General features: G+C 43.7%; 1 protein-coding gene across 4 annotated transcripts in view; it reads right to left on the reverse strand.

The window, feature by feature from the left end:
* Fbh1 (F-box DNA helicase 1) overlaps positions 1-22,575 on the reverse strand; it is a 34,940-nt gene that overhangs the window by 4,984 nt on the left and 7,381 nt on the right. For 2 of the 4 annotated variants that reach the window (XM_021215280.1, XM_021215279.1), the window contains exons 2-18: positions 20,413-20,594; positions 18,046-18,635; positions 14,774-14,904; positions 14,532-14,667; positions 13,498-13,688; positions 10,933-11,025; positions 10,393-10,487; positions 8,658-8,826; positions 7,809-8,031; positions 6,991-7,078; positions 6,806-6,892; positions 6,035-6,171; positions 3,727-3,826; positions 3,501-3,622; positions 1,590-1,665; positions 998-1,195; positions 121-246 (exon numbers count right to left, since the gene is read on the reverse strand). In XM_021215280.1, coding sequence (XP_021070939.1) covers positions 121-246; positions 998-1,195; positions 1,590-1,665; positions 3,501-3,622; positions 3,727-3,826; positions 6,035-6,171; positions 6,806-6,892; positions 6,991-7,078; positions 7,809-8,031; positions 8,658-8,826; positions 10,393-10,487; positions 10,933-11,025; positions 13,498-13,688; positions 14,532-14,667; positions 14,774-14,904; positions 18,046-18,570 — 2,497 coding nt within the window. In that variant the 5' untranslated portion in view covers positions 18,571-18,635; positions 20,413-20,594. The remainder of the gene's footprint in view (positions 1-120; positions 247-997; positions 1,196-1,589; positions 1,666-3,500; positions 3,623-3,726; positions 3,827-6,034; positions 6,172-6,805; positions 6,893-6,990; positions 7,079-7,808; positions 8,032-8,657; positions 8,827-10,392; positions 10,488-10,932; positions 11,026-13,497; positions 13,689-14,531; positions 14,668-14,773; positions 14,905-18,045; positions 18,636-20,412; positions 20,595-22,575) is intronic. The other 2 variants (XM_021215276.1, XM_021215277.1) reach the window with 1 other exon arrangement.

The raw sequence follows: 22,575 nt of genomic DNA on the forward strand, positions 1-22,575 counted from the left end.
CTAGGCATTACATTTTTTCTAGAACAGGAGGCCATTCTATTCCATCCAAACCAAAGTGGTCACCTCCCAGCTACAAAGCAGGAACATCCCAGGAGCTGTGGCCCCTCCCAGTGTCCTTACCAACTCTGAAGTGAGGAAGCTGGGCAAGATTATGCCTGGCACAAGGCACTTTCACGAAGTCATCCAAAACATGCACAGTGTCAAACTCTAACCCTTTGGCTTTGTGCACGGTGCCCAAAATGTATTCTAAAAAACAAACACGGCAAGTTAGATGGGGGCACCACAGGGAAAAATCCAAGAGGAGACAAAGCAACCTTGCAGGTGTGCCCCAGCACAGGAAAGCATCCTTGCAGGTGTGCCCCAGCACAGGAAAGCATTCTTGCAGGTGCGCCCCAGCACAGGAAAGCATCCTTGCAGGTGCGCCCCAGCATAGGAAAGCATCCTTGCAGGTTCGCCCCAGCACAGGAAAGCATCCTTGCAGGTGTGCCCCAGCATAGGAAAGCATCCTTGCAGGTGTGCCCCAGCACAGGAAAGCATCCTTGCAGGTGTGCCCCAGCATAGGAAAGCATCCTTGCAGTGTGCCCCAGCTCAGGAAAGCATCCTTGCAGATGTGCCCCAGCATAGGAAAGCATCCTTGCAGTGTGCCCCAGCATAGGAAAAGAGCACAGGAAGAAGGGCTGAGAAAGTTAAATTTTAGTCCCAGGAATGCCTCAAAGTATGCCCAAAGTAACTTTACCACACCCCATGCTCACTCTATACATAGAAGACGGCTGTGCAGCTTGTCCAAAGTTACACATGACAGAGCCAGGTCTAGAAAATTCTATTCCAGTGGCTTGAAAGTGGAATAGAAATAACAAGAACCAGTGGGAAAAGAACTGTTCTGCTTCCTTATTTACTTATTCTCAGAGCACAGCCTCTGGCAGGTACAGATGCAAAGATACTTCAAGAAACCATCTACTCCTCATCTTGGAGGGAAGGCAACAGCCACTTTCCTTACCTGCAAAGTCCAAATCTTCTATGTGGCATCTCTCTATCCTTTCTACCAGTTCTGGAATCCTGATATTGTATTTTTCAACTACCGCAATCTTCGCTTCCAGTTCCTTGTCCTCTGCAGCAGTCACATACCTCTTGAAGCCACTGAAGCCTTCTTTATGCACCCATCTTCTGATGAACCTGTCTTTAATGATGAGGTCTCCTGAGGAGAAGACACATCAGGTGAAATGATCACTACTGTGTATCCATGATCAAGTCAGTACAGTGGCCTTTTTCCTCAATTGAGTGTCACAAGCCATATGCTCAAGAATCTCTTCAGTTTCAGAGATCTGAAACAGTACAGTCCATGGAGGAAAAGTACCACAGAGAAGATGGCGTGTGCAGCCGCCCAGACAGGCAGAAGCATGCAGGGGAAGTGCCTGAGAGGACCAACACTGGCAAATAATGAGACCACGGAGGAGGAGCTGGAAAAACCTGGCAGTATTGTAAACACAAGCCCAGGCGCCCCGCAGGGAGAGGGTAAATCCCCTTCCTCAGAGGAAGAAGACCCTGACTTGGCCTGACTGAGTGCTGCTCTCCCCCGAGCCAGTACTCACGTTTCCTCCTTTCCTCCTCTGGCTGAAGAAGGGTCCAAATGTCAATGATTCTGTCCAATCCAAACGATTTAATCCCCTGAAAAAAATACTCCAGTGGGTTTTTGTTTGTTTGCTTGCTTTTCATTAAAATAAAACAAATCCAGAGATGAGATCCTGAAATGAGATGGTTTCTTAGAAACTGATCTCAGATATGGCCACAGCACACACAGAGAGAGCACAGAGCAGCGGCTGCTGCCTCAGGCCCTACCGGTGCTTCAGAAAGGGAAGGCCAAGCGGGGCCGTGTCCTCTCATCAGCACACAGGCAAGCTCAGTGTGCCCTTCACACCGCACAATGTCTAGACCATGGGCACAGACTGCTAAAGCGTCTGCTGGCCTAGTTTTTTCTGTAATCTAAAACCAATTCTTGGAGGAAAGGTCCTGACTGCCATGTTTGTTCCTGTTCTACCTAAAAAGCTCTTGTTGGGTACCGACTGACTCTAGCACTCACAGAGACCCATGCCTGGCACAGGAGACAGCAGTGACAAGGACTCCATTCCTAACAAGTTCTCCTCCTTCGGTGAGGGTCACGGATCTAACACTAACAATGTACACTGTAATTTACATCAAGTGTGTAGTTTAGTGCCATGACACATGTCACACGTAGAAGAGGACGAACGACACACTCCATTTCCAACATGGATGATATTCCCAAATTACTATCGCCGTTCAACCATGAAATCGGCTAACCTGTGACTACTAGCTGAAATCTGAGAGGCGTTAAGTACAACGACCAAATAACCTGACCTGCTGAGTGAAAACAACAGTACTTTTATGTATACCATACCAGCCATGATGTAAAAATACACTCTTATAAGGACAAAGACAAAAATAACTAGCAAAACTGAGATTTTATTTTTTAGGAAATACTGGAATTATATACTGGAATATAATAATTATATTATTATATTTTTCCCCTTTCAGTGCCAAAATTTCTATGCAGTATTTACTTTAAAACAAAAGAAAAAAGATTTAATAATTTACTGAGTACTTAACATATAGTAGGCCCTCGAAAATATTTTTCCAGAAACATCCTTTACTCATGTAGCTTCCAAGTTAACACACCACACTGTCACTTAATTATAGCTGTCCATGAGGCAGACAAAGGCATGGCAGGGTTTCATCTGGAGGTAGAAATGAGGCAAACAGAGGTGACCTGCCCCCCATCATACCAGTTAGCTATGGAACCAGAGGGAGAGCCCAGGCAGGCAACTCTGTTTTCAGATAACTGGTGCTGCCCAACTGTGCTTACACTAACAGTCGACACATAGTCACAAGACCCCGGGGGCCAGAAGCCTCTCTGTGCAGTCACATATAAAAAGAGTTCTCGGGCTGGAGAGATGGCGCCACAGTTAAGAGCACTGAGTACTCTTCCGAAGGTCCCGAGTTCAAATCCCAGCAACCACATGGTGGCTCACAACCATCCGTAATGAGATCTGACGCCCTCTTCTGGTGTGTCTGAAGACAGCTACAGTGTACTTACACATAATAATAAAAAAAAGTTTGGGGCTGGAATGAGCAGAGTTCCTGAGTTCAATTCCCAGCAACCACATGATGGCTCACAACCATCTGTACAGCTACAGTGTACTCATATACATAAAATAAATAAATCTTTTAAAAAAAAGATGGAAGCAGTTTTCTTTTTCTAGAAGAAGGAGGAGGAGGAGGAGGAGAAAGAAGAAGATGATGATGATGATGATGTTTCATTAGCACGGTCAGAGTGATTGGTCACAGTGTGGCCCAGGGAGAAAAATTCAAAACCCAATAGTTCCCTCTGCAGGAGATCCTAATGAAGCTAGCTCTTCCCTGGGCCCGGTCTCTGTACTCCTTATGTGCATGAAATTTATTTACGTTATCCACAAATTTACTTTTACCCCAATCAAATGTATCCTTGCAGGTGATTCTCCTTCTGTTACCCGGACAGCCTCGTCAAACACATTGGCGTTGGTCCTGGACAGCAGAGCCACTTGTCCCTTTACATCACCTCTTATGCCACCTTACGGAGAAAGCACAAAGTCCATGCAAATCAATGTATAGACCACAAGTAGCTTTGGTGGGAAAAAAAAAAAAAAAAGACAGACGATCAATAGAAAGCCTTACTCTGATGGTTCCCTCCAACCAACGTCTTTTTCCTGACTCTCTTGCAGACATCCAAAATGGTAGCTCCCACGTAGGCTATTTCCACACCAAATCTAAAACTCTGTTGGAGAAACAAGACAACAAATGCACTTAGCCACCTGCCCAGTGATATGTGAGCTCACTTCTGTCACGCCAACCTCCTGGGAAAAGGACGTGAGACTTCTAAAGACCCTTGGACACAAATAGGAGCCTGACAAGTGAAAAATTACTGTAAATTACTGTTTCTATTAATAGCAGCATTATCTCCTTTTAGAAAAGACTTATTTTTATTATTTTTAACTAGGTATGTGCTTGTGGATCTGTGAGTAGGTGTTTCTATGTTACCACAGTGTCACCCACAGATGAGAAAGGCAGTAGGCCCTCCTGGAGCTGGTGTGTGACCTAGGTGGCTGTGACCTAACATGGGTGCTGGGATTGGAACTGGAGTTCCCTGCAAGAGCACCAAGCATTCTTCACCTCTGAGCCATCTCTCTAGCCCCACTCTTAGAATTTTCTACATTGGAACCCTGGAACAGTCTATCACCCGGGTCACCCCCCACCACACACACACACACACACACACACACACACACACACACGCACTCACCATTTCCCTTTCCTACCACTGTCTTCAGCTTCAGCTGACACTGAACTTCTTGTCTCACCTATGTGACCCCTGACTTCTGTTTTCATACTCAATTCTGTCTCCCTCTGTCACATTAATCTTGCCCAAACATTTTAATTAACTGCTCTCCTGCTGTGAAAGAGAAGTATAATATAGAGAGGAGGAAACGCCCTGCTCTAAGGGTCCTCCACTCTCTGAATCGCACTTCTCTGCAACGATACTCCAATAGTAACTGCTAACTTGTTTTCAGAAAATCTCCCCTCACCCCTTTCTCAAGGCACATCTTGTGGGTTTTAAATTACGCAAACATGAAGAGAGGGCAGAGATTTTGCCCTTGCCTCTAAGACCTTTCCTAACATCAATCTATCACCTCTGTTACATGAGGATTTTTAGGCTGGGGATCCAGAGCATGCATAGAGTGCCTGTTTGACAAGCCTTGGTTTCAATCCCTAATAACACAAAAGGCAAAACAAAAACACTTTAAGTCAGGTGTGGTAGTGCATGTCCATAATCCTCAGCAGTCAAGGTTGAGGCTGGAGGACTGTGGGTTCAAAGCCAGCTTGTGAGACAGAGACACACACACACACACACATACACACACACACACACTCTCACTCACACACGTGCGCACGCACACACACAGGGAGTTCCTTTCTGAAAACAAAAGCCACCACGGACAATCGCCATGTTTCTCTGCCTTGGCCCATGCTGCCCCCATCACTTTCTCATTTACCTGAATACGTTCCTATCCTTCAACACTCAGCCCAAGATCATATTTTCTTGACCACCTCTGCTAGAAAGATTCCAAACTTCCATGATCCATTTCTCTTCCCAAGCAAGGTATACTTTAGTGAATGGCAATAATGTTGCCTATTTCATGAACGGCCCAGCTATTTCATGAACGATGTCTATATCTACATCATGAACCATGTCACACAGCTGCAACCAATAGGAGGAAAACATGACTTTCAACAAGACTGCTGCTATAACCTATTCAGAGTGAACCATGATTAAATTATTTGTAAAATGAACATTCATACATGACTGAAAAAGAAGCAGCCTTATGCTATCGTGTAATGAAAGAGAAGAAATGAATCTCTTTTACATAACTCCAAATAATGGATACAGATGCTTCTAACACTCCTCCCTCTCTCCTTCTCTCTCTCTGCCTCTCTCTCTGTGTCTGCCTCTCTGTCTCTCTCTCTGTGTGTGTGTGTGTGCGTGTGTGTGTGTGTGTGTGTGTGTGTGTGTGTGTGTGTGTGTAGGGGGCTTTGCGGTGGAGGACCCTGAGTGCATCCAGTCACACTGCATATTGATAACACATACCCTGGAAACCCTGAGACAGATGGCTCTTCCGTACCTGTCTAATTTGAGAAAAAGCACTTGAGAAGTCTCAGCACACAGACATACCAGAACTACTTGACCAGTACTTCTAAAATTGTCACTGTCATTAAAATCAAGGTTAAGTCTGATACTATACAATCCTAAGGTGGCAAAAACTGAAGAAACATGAATGGCCGGTGGCTTTAGCTGTGACAATATACTAAGCTGTTGTTTGTGGAGAATGAACTATACCTCCCACAGTGTTGGCACAGTAGGGACCAGGAAGGAGACAGAATGCCTGCTTATCTGCTCTGGGACCTGAGGAGGAGTACAGGCTCTTACCTGTGTGAGATAGAAGACGTGGGTGTGGGGAACTGTGAACAGAGCATTCACTGCACCTCGGAAGGTATAGATCTGTTGATGGGGGTCCCCTACAAAGATCTTCCCACATGGCTGAGACAGAACTATGTTCATGATAGCTGCAACCAATGAGAGGAAAAGTGAGAAATCTGAATGGCAACAATCCACGCAGCAAAAATAAACCAAATCTAAGAAAGAAAACAAACATAAACTAAGCCAGCCCACGACAGACAATAATTTCTTTTCCCACAGGGCAGGCTTTCTGCCATGGGCACAGTAATGGTATCTGGTCCTGGGGATGCAGATTACTTTTATTCCTGGGTGAATTGATCATAAGAAAATATATAAGCAAATAAAAATTTCCATTCTAGTATCATAACATCTCCAAAATACCTAGAAAGTTAAAATTTTAATACTGTCTATACTTTCTATCAGTCATGCAGCATAAAATTTCAGTCTAAATTGACTACTTTTCTCACTCAGCATGAGGCTAGGTCCCTGTAACTGATGAGCCAGCTGCTCAGCAACTTAAGAACAATCTTAATATAACACATGGAGGAAGAATATAAATGTACTTCAGTGTGGGGGACAGACAGCTGTAGAAATTTTGGGTCTAATTTCTGAAAGACTAAGAATCATTCGCTCTTCTTTACCACAAATAAGAATAACTTATTCCATGGATATGTCCTCTTACATAATCATGATGCTGTTTCTATGTATTTGAGACTACTGATGTCCTGAATAGTTTATCACCTGGGGTACAGTCCTGGGCCTCATCCACAAAGATGGCGTCAAAAGAGGCAAGCAAAGGTTTGCTCAGCTGCCAGAGTTTCAAATAGCCTAGAAGAAGTAGTAACCAAGAGTCACAACTCCAAAGCAAAGCCGTCCCACCTAAATGACCCAGGAAATCCTCTAACAGACACAGGAAAGCTGCCCACCATCATGTGTCATTTGGTATGCCTCTTCTTTGCATTCCCCCAGCTTCCGCATGTTGTCCCAGAGTCGGCTTGCTTCAAGGACACCATTCTAAAAAGTAAGTGACACAGGAACCCAAAGTTTAAGACCCTGGAAGAGACAGTACCCTGAAATCATACTTCTGCTTCCACACAGTGAGGTAGAAGCAAAGACATCACCCCAGAACATAGAGGGGCCCACCCCTTTCAGAGTTTTAACCCTGAGATCTCAAGTGCTCAGAGGGTGAGAGGCTGAGGCCCCAGCAGGCAAAGCAGAGCAAAGATCAAAGACCCAACTGTTTTTATAGACTTACTACTTACTAAGTTAAGGAACACATTTTCTTTCACAAGCAAAATCTGTGAAAAACCATAACCAAAAAACCAAAAAGGGATTTCCAATCACTGCATGAGGTCTGAGCTCTCGCAACCTATGGGCAAGTCCTTTCATGTCTGTCCTACCTGATAATGGGAAAACTAAGGTATACGATACAGTATGCACTTGTCTGTAATCGGAGCACAAGGGCGGCTGCTGACACAGGAGTTTTGAGATGGAAGTTAGCCTGGATCACAGAGACCCTTTCCCAAAAATAAAGAGACAAACAAAAACCCTGCGGGGCATTACGAGAGTTAAAGGAGATAGATGCCTGCGAGTACTCCTCACAGGAGCAGATGCCATGAGACTCCCAGTTGTCATGACAGACACTTGACTCGCCTACCCATGTTCAACTTCTAGAAGTGGTGCTGAGGAAATGAAAGACAAAAATCACATCAGGCCCCTCCTTCTGAATACACTGGAGACTCACCAATTTCTCACTCTGTTCAACCATGACTCTCTGTCCTTGGCTATTCTTGCACCAAATGGGCACATGATCAATAGTTAGCTCTTCATCAGCTGATGCAAAGAAGTTTTCTAAAGTCTTACACACTAACTTGGCCCTTATAAATCCACCTTTTCCTTCAGCAAGGACAGAGTTGACCATGAAGGGTGTCAACTTGAAGAGATTCAACTTCTTCTTCAGCTGGTACCTATAATGAATGCATACCCCAAGTGAATGATATTGAGCTTCACAGGCATTGTGCTATGGACCATATCTCTCATTCTTATAATTCCAACAAGATAATTCCAGGTATCATACACAGGGAAGATGGTTTTAGAAGCCACATCTGAACTGGGATGGCCTGCCCTAAACCTTCATGCACTCACAAATGACAACCCAGAGTATACAACTAGTATACAATCAGTCACAACAGGTGCTACTGGTTTTAGTATGGTTCATTCCCCAAACAGTCACTCCCTGACCCACTAAGATACACAGTTCCTTCAGCTTTCATGTCCATGAAGACTCAGATACATGGGAGGTTTTCCCATTCACCCTCCCCAGGAATGCCTAAAACTCTTCAGAATTTTGACAATATTGAATTTCCATGCCTCGATTCCAGAGAAACGAGAATGCCTTCTCAGGGATAGCTACGTGTAAACAAAATTTGGGTGGTGTAGAAGTGTGGGTCATCTAAGCTCTTCCTCTCTCTCCTGCTTATACATGGAGAGAGCAGCATGAGATTTCACAGTGTAGTGCAGTAAGTGGGATCCTAATGGCCATCACATGAAAACGGTAGCCACACGATGTGACACCAGCACTTGAGATGCTCACTTCCGCCCGACGTGACTGTAGGCCATCGAGTGGAAGGTTTTGCAGATGACATTGCTGGGGAAGACAAGCTCTGCCTGCTTTGCGATGCTCTTGTTGAACGTGACATACAGAAACCTGCTCTGAGACCACTTCTCAGCATACTTGACCAGCGTAGAAGTCTTCCCGGTGCCTGTGGAAGCCAAGAGGAAAGACGGTGACCCTCTGATTAGGTAACTATACACCAGGATCCCCATTCAGGTCTTTCTAGGGCACATCCAACCTCTGTCTAAAGATTAAGGTTGATTTCAATACTGATTAAAGCTGTGCCTTAAAAGGAGTGGGAGACCTCACGAAAGACTAAGGTGGGTTGGGATCTCGATCTCACTGACTTGTTAAGGATTTGTAAGGACAAAGTAACCACGGTTCCCAGGAGAAGGACTAAGTCACAGCTAGCTGTTGTTGCACTAGTGGTCATCCATGCCTCTGAAGCAACAACATCATGCACAGGGGACTCAAGGATTGCTCTGATCCAGCTAATCAACTTGTATTTCTCTAACAAATATTTCCTGAGTACTTTTTACATGGTCACCTATATGCCAAGCATTGAGAAATAATAATAAGATTACAATCTAGCTGTAAATAAACACCAGTGCAGGGTAAAACTAGGCAACAAAATGACAATATAAAGATAGTACAGGGTATTTTAAAAAGGAGGAGGAGGAGGAAGAAAAGAGGAGGAGGAGGAGGAGTAGTCATAGTAGGCGTAACTAGAAACAAAGCAATCTCAAGTATAAGTGTGAATCTGAGACCATGACTCCTCCTTCCCAGTCTAACAAGGCTGCTCTGAAGATTCTCATGGAACAGGTAGGCTCACAGGCATTCCAGAAAAGTACATGTGCTGGCTACTTTTACTGTATGGTAAATAGGTACAATCAACTACAGATTAGCTACACTAAGAATTCAGCAATCTATTTGGGATTCAAATGGCTGAAAAGGCCTTCATCAGGAAGAGACAGATATGCTGAGAATTATCAACACAGTATGGAACAGAAAGAAAGGAGGAAAACGGGGCAGGGAGGACAAGAAGGCATCCTGGAGAGAGCATCCAGCGGATTCTGGTCTGCTACTTGCTTATTTACCTTACGTAAACCTCTCTGAACGTCAATGTCTTATAAAATAAGGCCATCTAAGCAACCTCACGGAATGCTGTGGGGACTAACACTGCAGGCCACTGCAGGTGTTTAGTAAATGCCACTAGTAGAAAACCAGAATAGAAAAACAGCAGGAAGGGATTACAGTTAGAAAATAACAGGAACAAAAGTTCAGATAAGACTCTAGTCTTTCTGGGCACTCTAAGATCAAGGCACAAGTGACTCCGTGTTTAGGAAAGCAGGCTGAACCAAAGACAGACCTTCAAGATATCACCTATAAACTAAGGAGCTACCGAATATGACCTGCCTCTCCAGAAGACACTTAGGAATGAGAATATACAATGATAAATGAGGGACTCAACTCTACCCTGACAGACTCCATAAAACAATGCCTAGAAACGATATGCCTAACTAGGAATCCAGTGCAAAGAAGCAGTGGTAATGGCTGGCTGCTCTGGGGACTGATTAAAGTCATTCTGTACTAGATCAAGGTCAGAGTGCTATGGTTGGAAGTGGGACGGGGGGAACACAACAGAGCAGGCAGAAGCAAATACATCATGAGCCTGACAACAGATACTCCAGGAACCTGACAGGAGCTCCCTTACCTGCAAATGCCATAATTTTTACCACCTGGAGAGGCTCCATCTTATGGTTCAGAATCAGCTGTTGTTCATGTGTTAGTTGGATAGATGTTTTCTTGCTATAATCATTACAGAAGAAAAATTAGAAAAACAGAAAAGAATTAAAAAGCCCAAGGGATGGCAAGTCCAAACACCAAACAAGCAAACTGGACACACAGCAGTTGACCCCCATATGCCCTCCTAGGTGGGCTGAATGTTCTGATTTAGATGCTACTGTACAGCTTAATAAATCCACTAAAACCAAACACCAAATGGGTAAACTTGCACAATATAAATCATGCCTCAGTAATGTGATCAAAGCAAACACCTCTTGTCCTCACACATGAGAAGAGTCAAGAAAGGAAGACAAACCAGTGTGTTCGTGTCTATAATCCCAACACTCAGGAGGCTGAGGCAGGAGGAATGTGAATTTTTTGAGTTCAAGACCAGCTTGGGCTGCACAGAGACATTGTCTCAAACAGGAATAGAAGAGCAAGCACACTCCCACATACAGTACATACGTACCCTGGCCAGACAGATGGCTCCTCTGTAACTTTGGTGGCCTGAGTACAGGAATTCTCCTGAAGATATAGGCAATAGAAAATGTTGTAGTGAATCCTAATGGGGGAAAAAAGTAGATTTAGAGACTTCCAAATTTAAGTCATCGTCTATCTCATTTTTCCTTCGATGCATTTCAACTCCTTAACATTTCCAACAAAGAATTTTCCTATTACATTTCATTGAAAAAAATGCAAAGAAAAGACTTCAGTCTCTGCAGGTGAAAAAAGCCCTTCTGAGACATCCTAGTCCACACATACTGTTGCTATGTGTAATGTCACAAAGGAGTCCAGGACATGCTTCTGAGGGAACAAGAGTATATTATCTGTGACCATAAGATCAAGCAATCAAAACAGCAGAAGCCACTGGAAAGCAGGCATAAACACTGGTTCTGGTCACCTCAACCCTGCTTAAACAGCCTCACTGCCAAATTAAGCCATCTTTCTGAGCCTCAGTTGCTCTTCTACCGAGTTCTTATGTGGTGACATTGGTTTAGAAGCATGGATAACATTCCCTTTTAAAGGTTCCAAAGGAAACTGTGGCTATTAAGAAAAGAACACCAAAGACAAGATGTCAGAACAGCCAAAGGGGAACAAAGATGGCAAACTCAGTAAATAGAGGCACAAGACATAAACTCAGACCACTACAGACAACTGCAAAACCGCTCATGTGCATTCTGAGCTCACATTCAGCACCTACAACACTAATTCCTCAACAAGTGCTCTGCTCCACTCCAGAGTGAGGAGGGCTGATCTCAAAGCATTGCTCTTTTTGATGAAAAAGATGCATTTAGTAACATATCAAGGGCTGGACAAACAACCAGATCAACATATCACATGACTATGAACTGAATTGGGCCCACTTAAAATTCAAAAGCTGAATCCCTAATTCCAAACATGACAGCTGGAAGAAAGGAAGGAAGGAGAGAATTAAGATTCAATGAGGGCTTGTGAGATGGCTCAGCCGGTAAGAGCACCTGACTGCTCTTCCGAAGGTTCTGAGTTCAAATCCCAGCAACCACATGGTGGCTCACAACCATCCGCAACGAGATTTGACTCCCTCTTCTGGTGTGTCTGAAGACAGCTACAGTATACTTACATATAATAAATAAATAAATCTTTAAAAAAAAAAAAAAAGATTCAATGAAGTGACAGAGCTATGGGTGTGGTTCACCAGAACTATTGATTTTATAAAAAAGAAGAGACACTACCCAGTACTCTGCATCCCCTGCGCCCATCTCTCTTGTTGGGACAGAGGAGGTGACTCACCAGAACCCAATCTTCCCCTACCGTGTTCTTGGATCTCCAGCCTCAAAAAGGACAAGAAAACAAATGTCTGTAGCTTAAGCCACTTGGTCTGTGGTATTTTTATGGTGTATACATTGCTTATGATGACACTGTTCTTCATTTGACCATTTGTCTTGGTGGAATCTTACCTAGAGCTTCTTGCCCAGGGTCTCAATGCCATGGAGTGGGCTACAACATAAACCAGCTAAGAAACTGAACCCAGCATGGGAATAAAGCAAGAGGACCCTGCTGGAGAACAATGCTACTACCCTACCAAGGATGAAAGGGTGGCTGCTATGTTACTCTCAGGGCTCACTAATCCCAGGGGCCAGTCTTTTCCTGGAGGAGAGGAAACCCACTGGGGGTTTCTGCTTCTCTAAGACTGGCTGCAAGATAACTGCCTACCACCCACACTTGGGATTTTAAAGACCTTCCCTCCCCTGGTCCCCAGACGTCTATCTTTATAATCTCGCACTAGTCTTTCCCATATTCAATGAATGCCTGCCACACTGGGCTCTTTTCTGGTACGTATCAAATGCGTTACAACTCTGGGTCCTTACATTACCCATTCCGTCTCTTCAAATGTTTCTTCCCATAACTCCAAATGGAGGCTCCTCCGTGACTTTCAGACTTCTGCAAACTCTTTGCTCATGCCATCCAAAACACTGTCCCCATGTCCCGGCTCAGCACTCTGTTCCACTTCCACTACAGCACACGCCATCCCCTAAAGTGCCCCCTCTCGTGTTTGCTTACACACTGCCTGTCTTCTTGCACTAGGTAAGTTCCTTGATTAGTATTTCCACAGCAGACTCTCTTGTGTCTGGACAATTTCCAGCTCACTAGGTGCTAAACATGTATCCCTCTGAAAACTGACTTCTGCATATGTTATCAATGTCAAGATAACTCTGAATTAGCAACCAACACACTAGGCCTGTCTCACAATAAGACAGTTGGTAAGATTCCCATAATCCTATAGTCTACTCCAAAAGTGAGCAAGGGAGAAAGAAAATGCTAATGTTTTCCTAGGAAAATGTAGCCAGGTGCGAATAAATTGAAGCATTTCACCTTCATCTATAGCTTCAACGATGACTCACGAACATAGAAAGTAGGTGAAGAAATCTTAGCCGACTTGCACAGAATTCACGAAGCACTTGGAACTGCATTTCCACAGCCCAGTGCCCGTGGGAGAGAGAGGAGCTAGGCCTTGTCACGCTATCCCAGCATCTCCCATCCTCCAGGCTGTTACCTATTGCTGATGTTAATCCCCTTCTCCCTCATGGCATAAAGGAGCACAGCTATGCAGTATAAGGTCTCAGTGACATCTGGCATGGTCACTGTGGAGCTGGGTCTCCTGAGGCAGAAGAGCAGATGCTGGATGTCGTTCACACAGCTGGAGAGGAGCACCATGGCTGCCACCAAGGCCCAGACGTTAATGCCCTTCAAAGAGAGGTACAGGAGAGGAGAAGAGCAGACCAGTCACAGTCAGGTTAGGAAGGAAACTGAGGAACATTCCCAGCTTATTTATTGTATATCTGTAGGAAAGCCTTCAATTTCTCTGCCCCTTTCAAATTACCCAGTGTGTCAGCAAGGAGAGCCACGTTGAGGGCTAGAGAGATGGCTCAGTGGTTAAGAGTACTTGCTGTTCATGTAGAAAACCCTGTTCAGTTCCCAGCACCAACATGGCAGCTCACAATTGCCTGTAACTTCAGTTCCATAGGATCTCTTCTGACCTTCACAAGTTCCTACACACATGTGGTATACAGATGGATTCTTAGATACACACCTACATTAAGATAATATAAATATATATATATTGGTTTGGGGGCTGGGGTGGGGTGGTGTTTTTGTTGCTGTTGAGACAGGATTTCTCTGTGTAGCCCTGACTATCCTAAAACTCAATCTGTAATCTGGCCTTGAACTCAGAGATCCACCTGCCTCTGCCTCCTGAGTGCTGGGATTAAAGGTGTGAACCACCACAGTCTGGTTTATAATTTTTAAAGGGCTATCTTATAAAGTAACCCTATCATTCAAAGTGTTCAGAGGCTAGATAACCAGTTTTCAGGAAAATTTCAGAGGTTCCTCAACAGAATGGACTAAATGTTTCTTAAAATTCCTTCCAAATGAAAGAAGCTACAAATAAGGCCTCCCATTTCTCCATAATGCTACTCAGATTTAATCAAAAATTTGAAAATAATCTTCAACTAATCTCAATCACTAACACGGTGAAAAATGATGTCACCATTTCCCAGAGTATCCCTCATGGCCTCTCAGTTCACATACCCCAGCAGCTGCATAGAGGTCAGGTAGTTGTTGCCGCATGCACGCCTCAGCCTCCAAAAGTAGAGGGTGATCCCTCAGGCTCCACAGCACCCTCTCAGGGTCGACACTTGGGGAGCATTTGGTGGTGGCTGTGTATCTGTAAAATACTCAAGAGATGAGTCCAGAAGGAAGACAACTGTGAGCAAGGATGTACGAGAAAACACTTTGAAAATTGTTTCCCAAACAAGAGGAACAACACTCACCGTATGAGGTTCAGCACACATAGGTCCGAATCCTTTTCTATGCCATGGCTCGAGAGAATGCCATCCACTTTGCTGACAGCCTGTTCTTCATTGATCAAGTATCGATGATATAGCTTCTTCCAAGGAATGAACTATGTAGTTGAAAAACAAAATGAAATAACATACATGCCATGATTCTCACAAAGACCGAACTGCCTACACAGAAAACCTTCTACCAAGTGAAAAGCAAGTCCTTCATCCTCCCAATCCAAAGCTGGACAGACTAAGGAGAAACACTGTAGGAACCTCAGCTGGAAGTCAGGACAACTGGGCCTTGGTTTGGGCTCTAAGACAAATGGTCCAGGAGCTGGGGAAAACTAGTTCTTTAGTTTCCTTATCTGAAGCGCCAGGTGAGCAAGTTCCAAAAGTTGTACTGACCTTAAGTCAACAAATGTCACATGACAAAAGGAAGACATCATGGAATGATGATGCTACCCAGTGACGCTTTCACCAAGATGTGATAACAGGGCAGATACCTCCACACACCACACACATGCAGTTACACAAAGCAAACACTGACAGAACTGAAGGAAGAAAGATAGTAGGCATGTAAGGAGATGCTGGATTTAAATAATTTAGCACTACAAACTACTGAGCCTAATAGATCCATACAGATGCTCCATCCAACAGCAGCAAAATCCATACTCAGTCCAAGCCACAATATGTTGGATCATTTATTGGTTCACAAAGCCAGTCAATCGATTAAAATGGCTGAAGTTATAATGAATCTTTTCAGTAAAATGAGGACACTATAAATTAAGGCAGCAGTTGAGCTACCCACAACTTAAATCAGGCATTCCTGTTCTAGAGATAAGGCGTCACCAAGTAGCCGAGGCTGGTCTTCAACTCCTAACCCTCCTCCACCACCTTCCTAGGACTGGGATACAGGCATGTGTTGGTGCATCTGGCTACACAGTGGGTAGATAGCCATGGGTCAAAGACGAAATCATATAGCACCTTAAAACAAGTAAAAACAAAGACATAACATAACAAAGCTTACAAGACATTGAAAAACAGTGATCAGCAAGTTTACAGGTAAGATGCTTCTTTTTTAAAACAGAAAGGGATAGAGCATTCAGTAGAGTATCTGTGGTCGAATATTTGCTTAGAATGTGCAAGGCCTAGGTTCAATCCCTAGCATTAAAAGAAAAGATCTGAAAAGAACAGACTACCTTCATACCTCAAAGAGGGAAAAAAAAAAAAAAAAAGGAACTAAAGTCAAAATTAGTGGAAGAAAGGAAATTATAAAGAGCAGAGCAGACGTGGGCACAGAAGTGCTTGTCTGTAACCAAGCTGAGCAGGCAGCAGCAGGAGGATGGACAATCTGAAGCTACTCTGGGATACACAGTGAGACTGCACAAAAAGAACAGTAATAATAGTAATTAAAAACCCTCAGCCAGATCAACTAAGAAAAGTGAAAAGAAAGCCGGGCGTGGTGGCGCACGCCTTTAATCCCAGCACTTGGGAGGCAGAGGCAGGCGGATTTCTGAGTTCCAGGACAGCCAGGTCTACAGAATGAAACCTTGTCTCAAAAAAAAAAAAAAAAAAAGAAAGAAAGAAAGAAAGAAAGAAAGAAAGAAAGAAAGAAAGAAAGAAAGAAAGAAAGAAAAGTGAAAAGAATATTAAAATTAATGCCACAGAAGTAAAAGAACTACAAGGGGCAAAAATGGATAAATTCCTAGAAACACACATCCTACCAAGTCTACGTAACAGAAATAGGATGACAGAAAGATAGTGAGTGAAGAAACAGAACCAAACATCAAAACTTGCACCAGAGAAAAGCCCGGGACCAGATGGCTTCACTGGGGAATCCTACAGAACATTTAACGAACAATCAACACCAGCATGCCTCAGACTCTGCCAAAAGACTGAAGAGGAGGGAAACGTGCCAGATTCCTTTGGTGAGGCCAGCACTGCCATAACATGAGAGCAAGACACAGACGCTATGAGAACCTACAGGCTGAGGAATTGTGGCAGACTACTGAAAATACCCTGCTGTTGCCAATGACCAGAGTGGCACCACTGTAACATTTTAGGAGAGAAAGACAAGCTTGGATATGGTCCCAAGAACTCTGTGTAACCAAACCCCTCCCCATTCCCCACCCCTACAGTGCTCAGTGCATACAACAGCTTGCCATTTAGTTGACACACAGTGTAAGCAAGCAGGGCTCACATCTAAACTCATTTAGACATTGTTCTGAAATCAGCAACTAAGATGTCATAGTGGAAAGCTAGTGACATTTCTCCCGACCTCTTTTGTATTTAGAAGAAAAATTTAGCTTTCCTCTTTTAGGGTGTATGAAGTTCAATATATGGGTGTCTGAGATCTAAGAGAGATTTCGTGTAAAGACTGTACTTAGCAGCTGTACTATGCTACAAAATAACACACGAATAGTACCACAAATGCTACTAATAGTGTTTGGGTCACCACAAGGAAAAGAGAAAAGAAAATTCAAGAGTCATGGATGTGTTAAGAAAATGTCCAAAGGAGGGTCTCAGGCCTAAGCTTCCCATAAACAGCATTACATACGCTGAGAAAACACAAACTATAAAGATTATCAAGATCCAGATAAGTAAGAGAATAATGCTAGCTCTACGGGGAGTAGATATCTGCCTCCCTGGCAGACAGAGGAGAGTCTTTTCTAGAAAGGTACTTTTCTAGAACGATTAGGGGGAAAAAAAAAAAAAAAAGAGAGAGAGAGAGAGAAGGCAGGAAAACAGGCAATCACTCTGCCCAGTCTGTGCACAGAAAATGGAAGTATTAAGCTATCCAAAGAGGGAAATGAAAGAAAGCATAGAAGAGAACAGGTTATTAAGATCAAATGAAGTACTGCAATTACACTAACAGAGCTATAAAATGCTGAAATGGCAAAGAGGAAGTAATGGACTTCAATGGGACAGGATGGGAAGGCACAGTTTGTACAATATGAAGTCTTGAAGAACAAGCAAGATGGTAATGGACATACAGTGACCTTAATCTAAGTGGGTCATGTGATTATACCACATGGTGCCAGACATACACAGCTTCTGATAAAAGCAGATGTGAGAGAAGAAGGAAGAAGGGTTCTAGAAGATTTGGTGGGGCATGCCTGGATGGCCCCAGATGCCTGGGGAGTCCATTCTTCATTCATGAAGCAAACAGAAACCACCACTTTGAAAAGGTCTTCTCCTCAGAAATCCTCATTAAGTGAAGCTACTGTGTATGCTGTCTGAGGACTGAGCAATTAACTTACCAGCGGGTCATTGATTATTTCCCTCCACAGGTGGCACACCAGGCTGAGGTTCCAGTAGAGGTCCTCCACTGGCAGGAAAGCAAAGATGTGCCTCAGCACTTCACTCGGCAGCCTGCAAATGTGGCTGGGCACTTCCTGGCAAGGCAACGTTCCAAGCAGCCCATAGTATGAATCAGGCAAGGGATCAGGACCAATGTCCTCAATGTCTCGGCCAGCTTCCCCTGGCACTGGGGAGCACTGGGACAAACAGTCCTCTGCCCCTTGCCTGGCCTCCCTAAGCCTTGCACACGATGGGAACAAACGATGGCGTGGCGTCTTCTTAGTAACTCCATCCCACTGGCCGCTCTCTGTGGCTTCCTCAAAGGAGTGAGCCCGCTTCCTGGCAGGCTGAGCAGATCCTGATGAGCCCAGCCTCGCTTCTCCATTATCCACCTGAGGCAGAGTACAACTGCTCTCTGCAGGAAAAATCATATCACCCTCAGAGTCCTGACAGCTGTCCTGGCCAACAGAATTGCTTTTGGCCATGTCATTGGTACAATGCTGGTGGCCAGCTAGGAAGAACTCAGAAATATATCTCTGACATCTTCGACCTATAGAGAGAACCCAAAAAAAGAAGAGAAAGAAAAAAATTCAGTGGCTGCCGACCCACTGAAGACCTGAATAATACTATTTAATTATCTATGCTAATGGAGAAAAGACACACCAGTGTGCTTATGGGTCAAGTGGTCATATAAATAGGTAATATAAAATTAATCAGACCCATATTTAGCATGAGTCAACTGTTGTGTACTGGTCAACACTCTAGCCTGTAAGCACATATATGTATACAGTCAGATGCTGCACACTGGACACCTGAGTGGACAGAGAGACAAGAAATGGCTGCTTATGGTCACATGGCAGGCACAATGCAGCTCCCTGGCTTGGTCCTGCAACAGCAATTCCAAATCTGCATAAGCAGAAAGAAACATGCTTTATCAGGTCCAGAGTATCTATTCTTCAAGTTAGTTTATTTTATTTTTATTTCCTATGGTGAATCTGTCATTTTTAAAACAAAGAGCTGAAATTTTCTCACTTTATTGCCATGATCCCGTCTCTTCTTCTCATGTATTCAGTCAGTGTTTTCTAAGGACATTTACTTTTGACAAGACTATGAAATGACATTCCCTGACCTCATCACCTTGAACATCACCCAAACTGTGATCTCAAACATCACTGCAGTATTTTCTTAAGAAAGTATCAATATACAACAGTATGTACAGTTCCTTTCTAAATAGTAAAGCCAAAATCCTTACTTTGAAAAGAAAGAATGGTCAAAGCCAGAATTAGCCTCTAAATGAATGAATGGACATGAAAACACTGTCACGCTGAGGTAAGGAAACATCAACTATAATTGCTTCCACGTCAGTTTAAGAGACCAGAGTGTCCTTTAGTCAGGTCTGGGTGAATCTGGACACTTCCTAGTTGGCAAAGCCAGCCACACAGCAGTGAAAACAGTGCTGCGCACAGAGGCCTGAGGAACTAACGAGGCAGGTAGAAGCTGGCTTATCCACAGACAAGCTACGCATTAGAACTTGTAATTAGGTCTGAAACAGCCTCACAGAATGGTCACAGCAGTCCCCTAATTGAGTAATATGGGTTATTTAAACTAGATTGGATTCTGAAATTAGATGTATTAAGAGGAAAAAGGCAATCTAAAATATTTTAAAATATGTGTTTGCATAAGAAATTTGTCTGATATAAAGAGGAGTGACAAGAAAAATCAAACTGCTAATACATATCCAGTTGATGTAGGAAAACTGAAGTCTGGTTACAGAGAAGGCTTATTGAGACAGCCTAGGAACCAAGGAGCATGGTAGACTCACAGGCCTGTAAACACAGCCATCTGGAGGCTGAGGCAGGAGGACCCCAAGTTTATGTGATCCTCTCAGAAGCTTCAGGAGAGCTCCACCTCAAGATAAAAGCAGAGAGAGCTGGGAGCTGGGGTAAAGCTTCCAGTACAGTGTGGTAGCCTAGCACACAGGACTAGGGTTCAATCCGAAGTCCTCAGTACAACCACCAAAAGAAGGGAGTGCACTGCAGGAGGGAACATTTTAAAGGGAAATAATGACCGTGTGGCTCGCCTTGGGGCCTACAGACCGGATGACTGCAGAACACTGACTGGCTGTGGGCTAGGTCTTCTATTACTTTATAATTAGGTACGCTGACAGGTTTACTTGGGCTCTAACATTACAGAAGGACAGAATTTCGATGGAAAACATACAAATAATGAATACAAGTGTCATCCTGTTATAACCGGACAGGAAAAATCAAATAGTGACATTTACGAACACTTATATGAAACTGGAAGACATTCAAAGGCACACTAACCACAGATTTTGAAACAGAAGCCGTACCCCTATTCCGTCCTTTTGTTCTGGGTCTAGGATAGAGACCATGGTTAGGGTCTCTGTTTGTCCATCTCTGACTGAAGGGCTGAGTCACAGCCAAATGACTCTGGGCCAAATGCTGGCAGTCGACCACTGTAAGATGCTTCCGCTTAAACCGTCTCACTGTTTTGGAACAGGAAGAAGAAATGGGAGTGCTTGTTAGTTCTTCACAAACACTGGCTAGCCAGTGAGTTATACTCAAATTATAGAAAATACTAAGGACTGAATTTGAAGACCACTACAACTAGCTGTTCTTTTCCCTGTGAAATGACTGCGCTAGTTCAATGTCTTAAATATCATCTCTTTTAGCATTTAAGAACATTTATGGCCACCACCTCCTTGAACAAACCCAACTTGATGGGCTTGTTTAATACTTAGATAGGATTTAATCCCAGTACTTAGGAGGCAAAGGCAGGCGGATTTCTGAGTTCAAGGCCAGCCTGGTCTACAGAGTGAGTTCCAGGACAGCCAGGGCTACACAGCGAAACCCTGTCTTGAAAAACCAAAAAAAAAAAAAAAAAAAGACTTTATAGCAGGCAAGATTACTCAGTGGGTAAAAAACACTTGCCATGCAAGCCTGTCAAACTGAGTTCTATTCCCATGAACCAAGGGTGGAAGAAGAGAGCCGATTCTTCAAACTTCCTTTTACTTTGACACGTACCCTGCACACTCGTGGCATAGCATGTACACATTCACATTCACACAAACACACACAATGAATATTTTTTTTTTTTTTTTTTGGTTTTTCGAGACAGGGTTTCTCTGTGTAGCCCTGGCTGTCCTGGAACTTGCTCTGTAGACCAGGCTGGCCTCGAACTTAGAAATCCACCTGCCTCTGCCTCCCAAGTGCTGGGATTAAAGGTGTGCGCCACCACGCCCGGCTCATGAATATTTTTTTAAATGAGACTTATTTTACCTCTTCTGTTCAGACCCTCACATATTATACACAAAGCCCAACTCATATTTTGGCTGCAAAGACAGCTTACAAGGGCCTTTCCCAAGTACAAACACATCTTCCAGGGACAGCTGCTGGCTTCAAACCTACAAGACAACTGATCCCAAGATCCAAAACAGGAATCTCTCTGCTTAACTCTCAATACATCTAATTGCTTCAAAGCTGACACACACAGTACCCAGAACTGATATCAGAGAACAGTTACCACTAGCCTAAAGATAAGCTGGCCTGCACAGGATATGCTTTTTTATGGATAAAATCACCAAGAAGATAAACATTACTCAATTTATATAATCTAGGACCTTGGGGCCAAATGCTTAGCTGAGTAGAATAAGTCAGATAAAAGAAAGCTTCTGAGAATCAGGAAAAACCAATTATCTCATTCAGTTCAATTAAGAATTCTGATGCTGGGGCTAGAGAGATGGCTCAGCAGTTAAGAGCACTGTCTGCTCTTCCAGAGGTTCCGAGTTTAATTCTTAGCAACCACATGGTTGCTCCCAACCATCTGTAATGGTACTTGATGCCCTCTTTTGCTGTGTTTGAAGAAAGAAACAGTGTACTCACATAAATAAAAATAAATAATTTGGGGCTGGTGAGATGGCTCAGCGGGTAAGAGCACCCGACTGCTCTTCCGAAGGTCCTGAGTTCAAATCCCAGCAACCACATGGTGGCTCACAACCAACCGTAAGGAGATCTGACTCCCTCTTCTGGAGTGTCTGAAGACAGCTACAGTGTACTTACATATAATAAATAAATAAATCTTTAAAATAATTAATTAATTAATTAATTAAAAAAAAAAAGAATTCTGATGCCTACCAAGTCTGCAGCACAATCACTGATTTATATGACTTGGGCAATAGAAAACAGGTCAATGGGTTCTTTTACATCTGTATACACGCATAACTAGCTTCCAGCATTTCTGTAAAGTATGTAAGAATGGCTTCATCCCAACCAACAAATTAACAATGCCCTGATTACCCTGATATAGCTGTCTCGTGTGAGGCTATGCCAGTGCCTGGCAAATACAGAAGTGGATGCTCACAGTCATCCATTGGATGGAACACAGGGCCCCCAATGGAGGAGCTAGAGAAAGTACCCAAGGAGCTGAAGGGGGCTGCAACTCTATAGGTGGAACAACAATATGAACTA

Source organism: Mus pahari, chromosome 16, assembly GCF_900095145.1.
Source record: "Mus pahari chromosome 16, PAHARI_EIJ_v1.1, whole genome shotgun sequence".
Taxonomy (NCBI): Eukaryota; Metazoa; Chordata; class Mammalia; order Rodentia; family Muridae; genus Mus; species Mus pahari.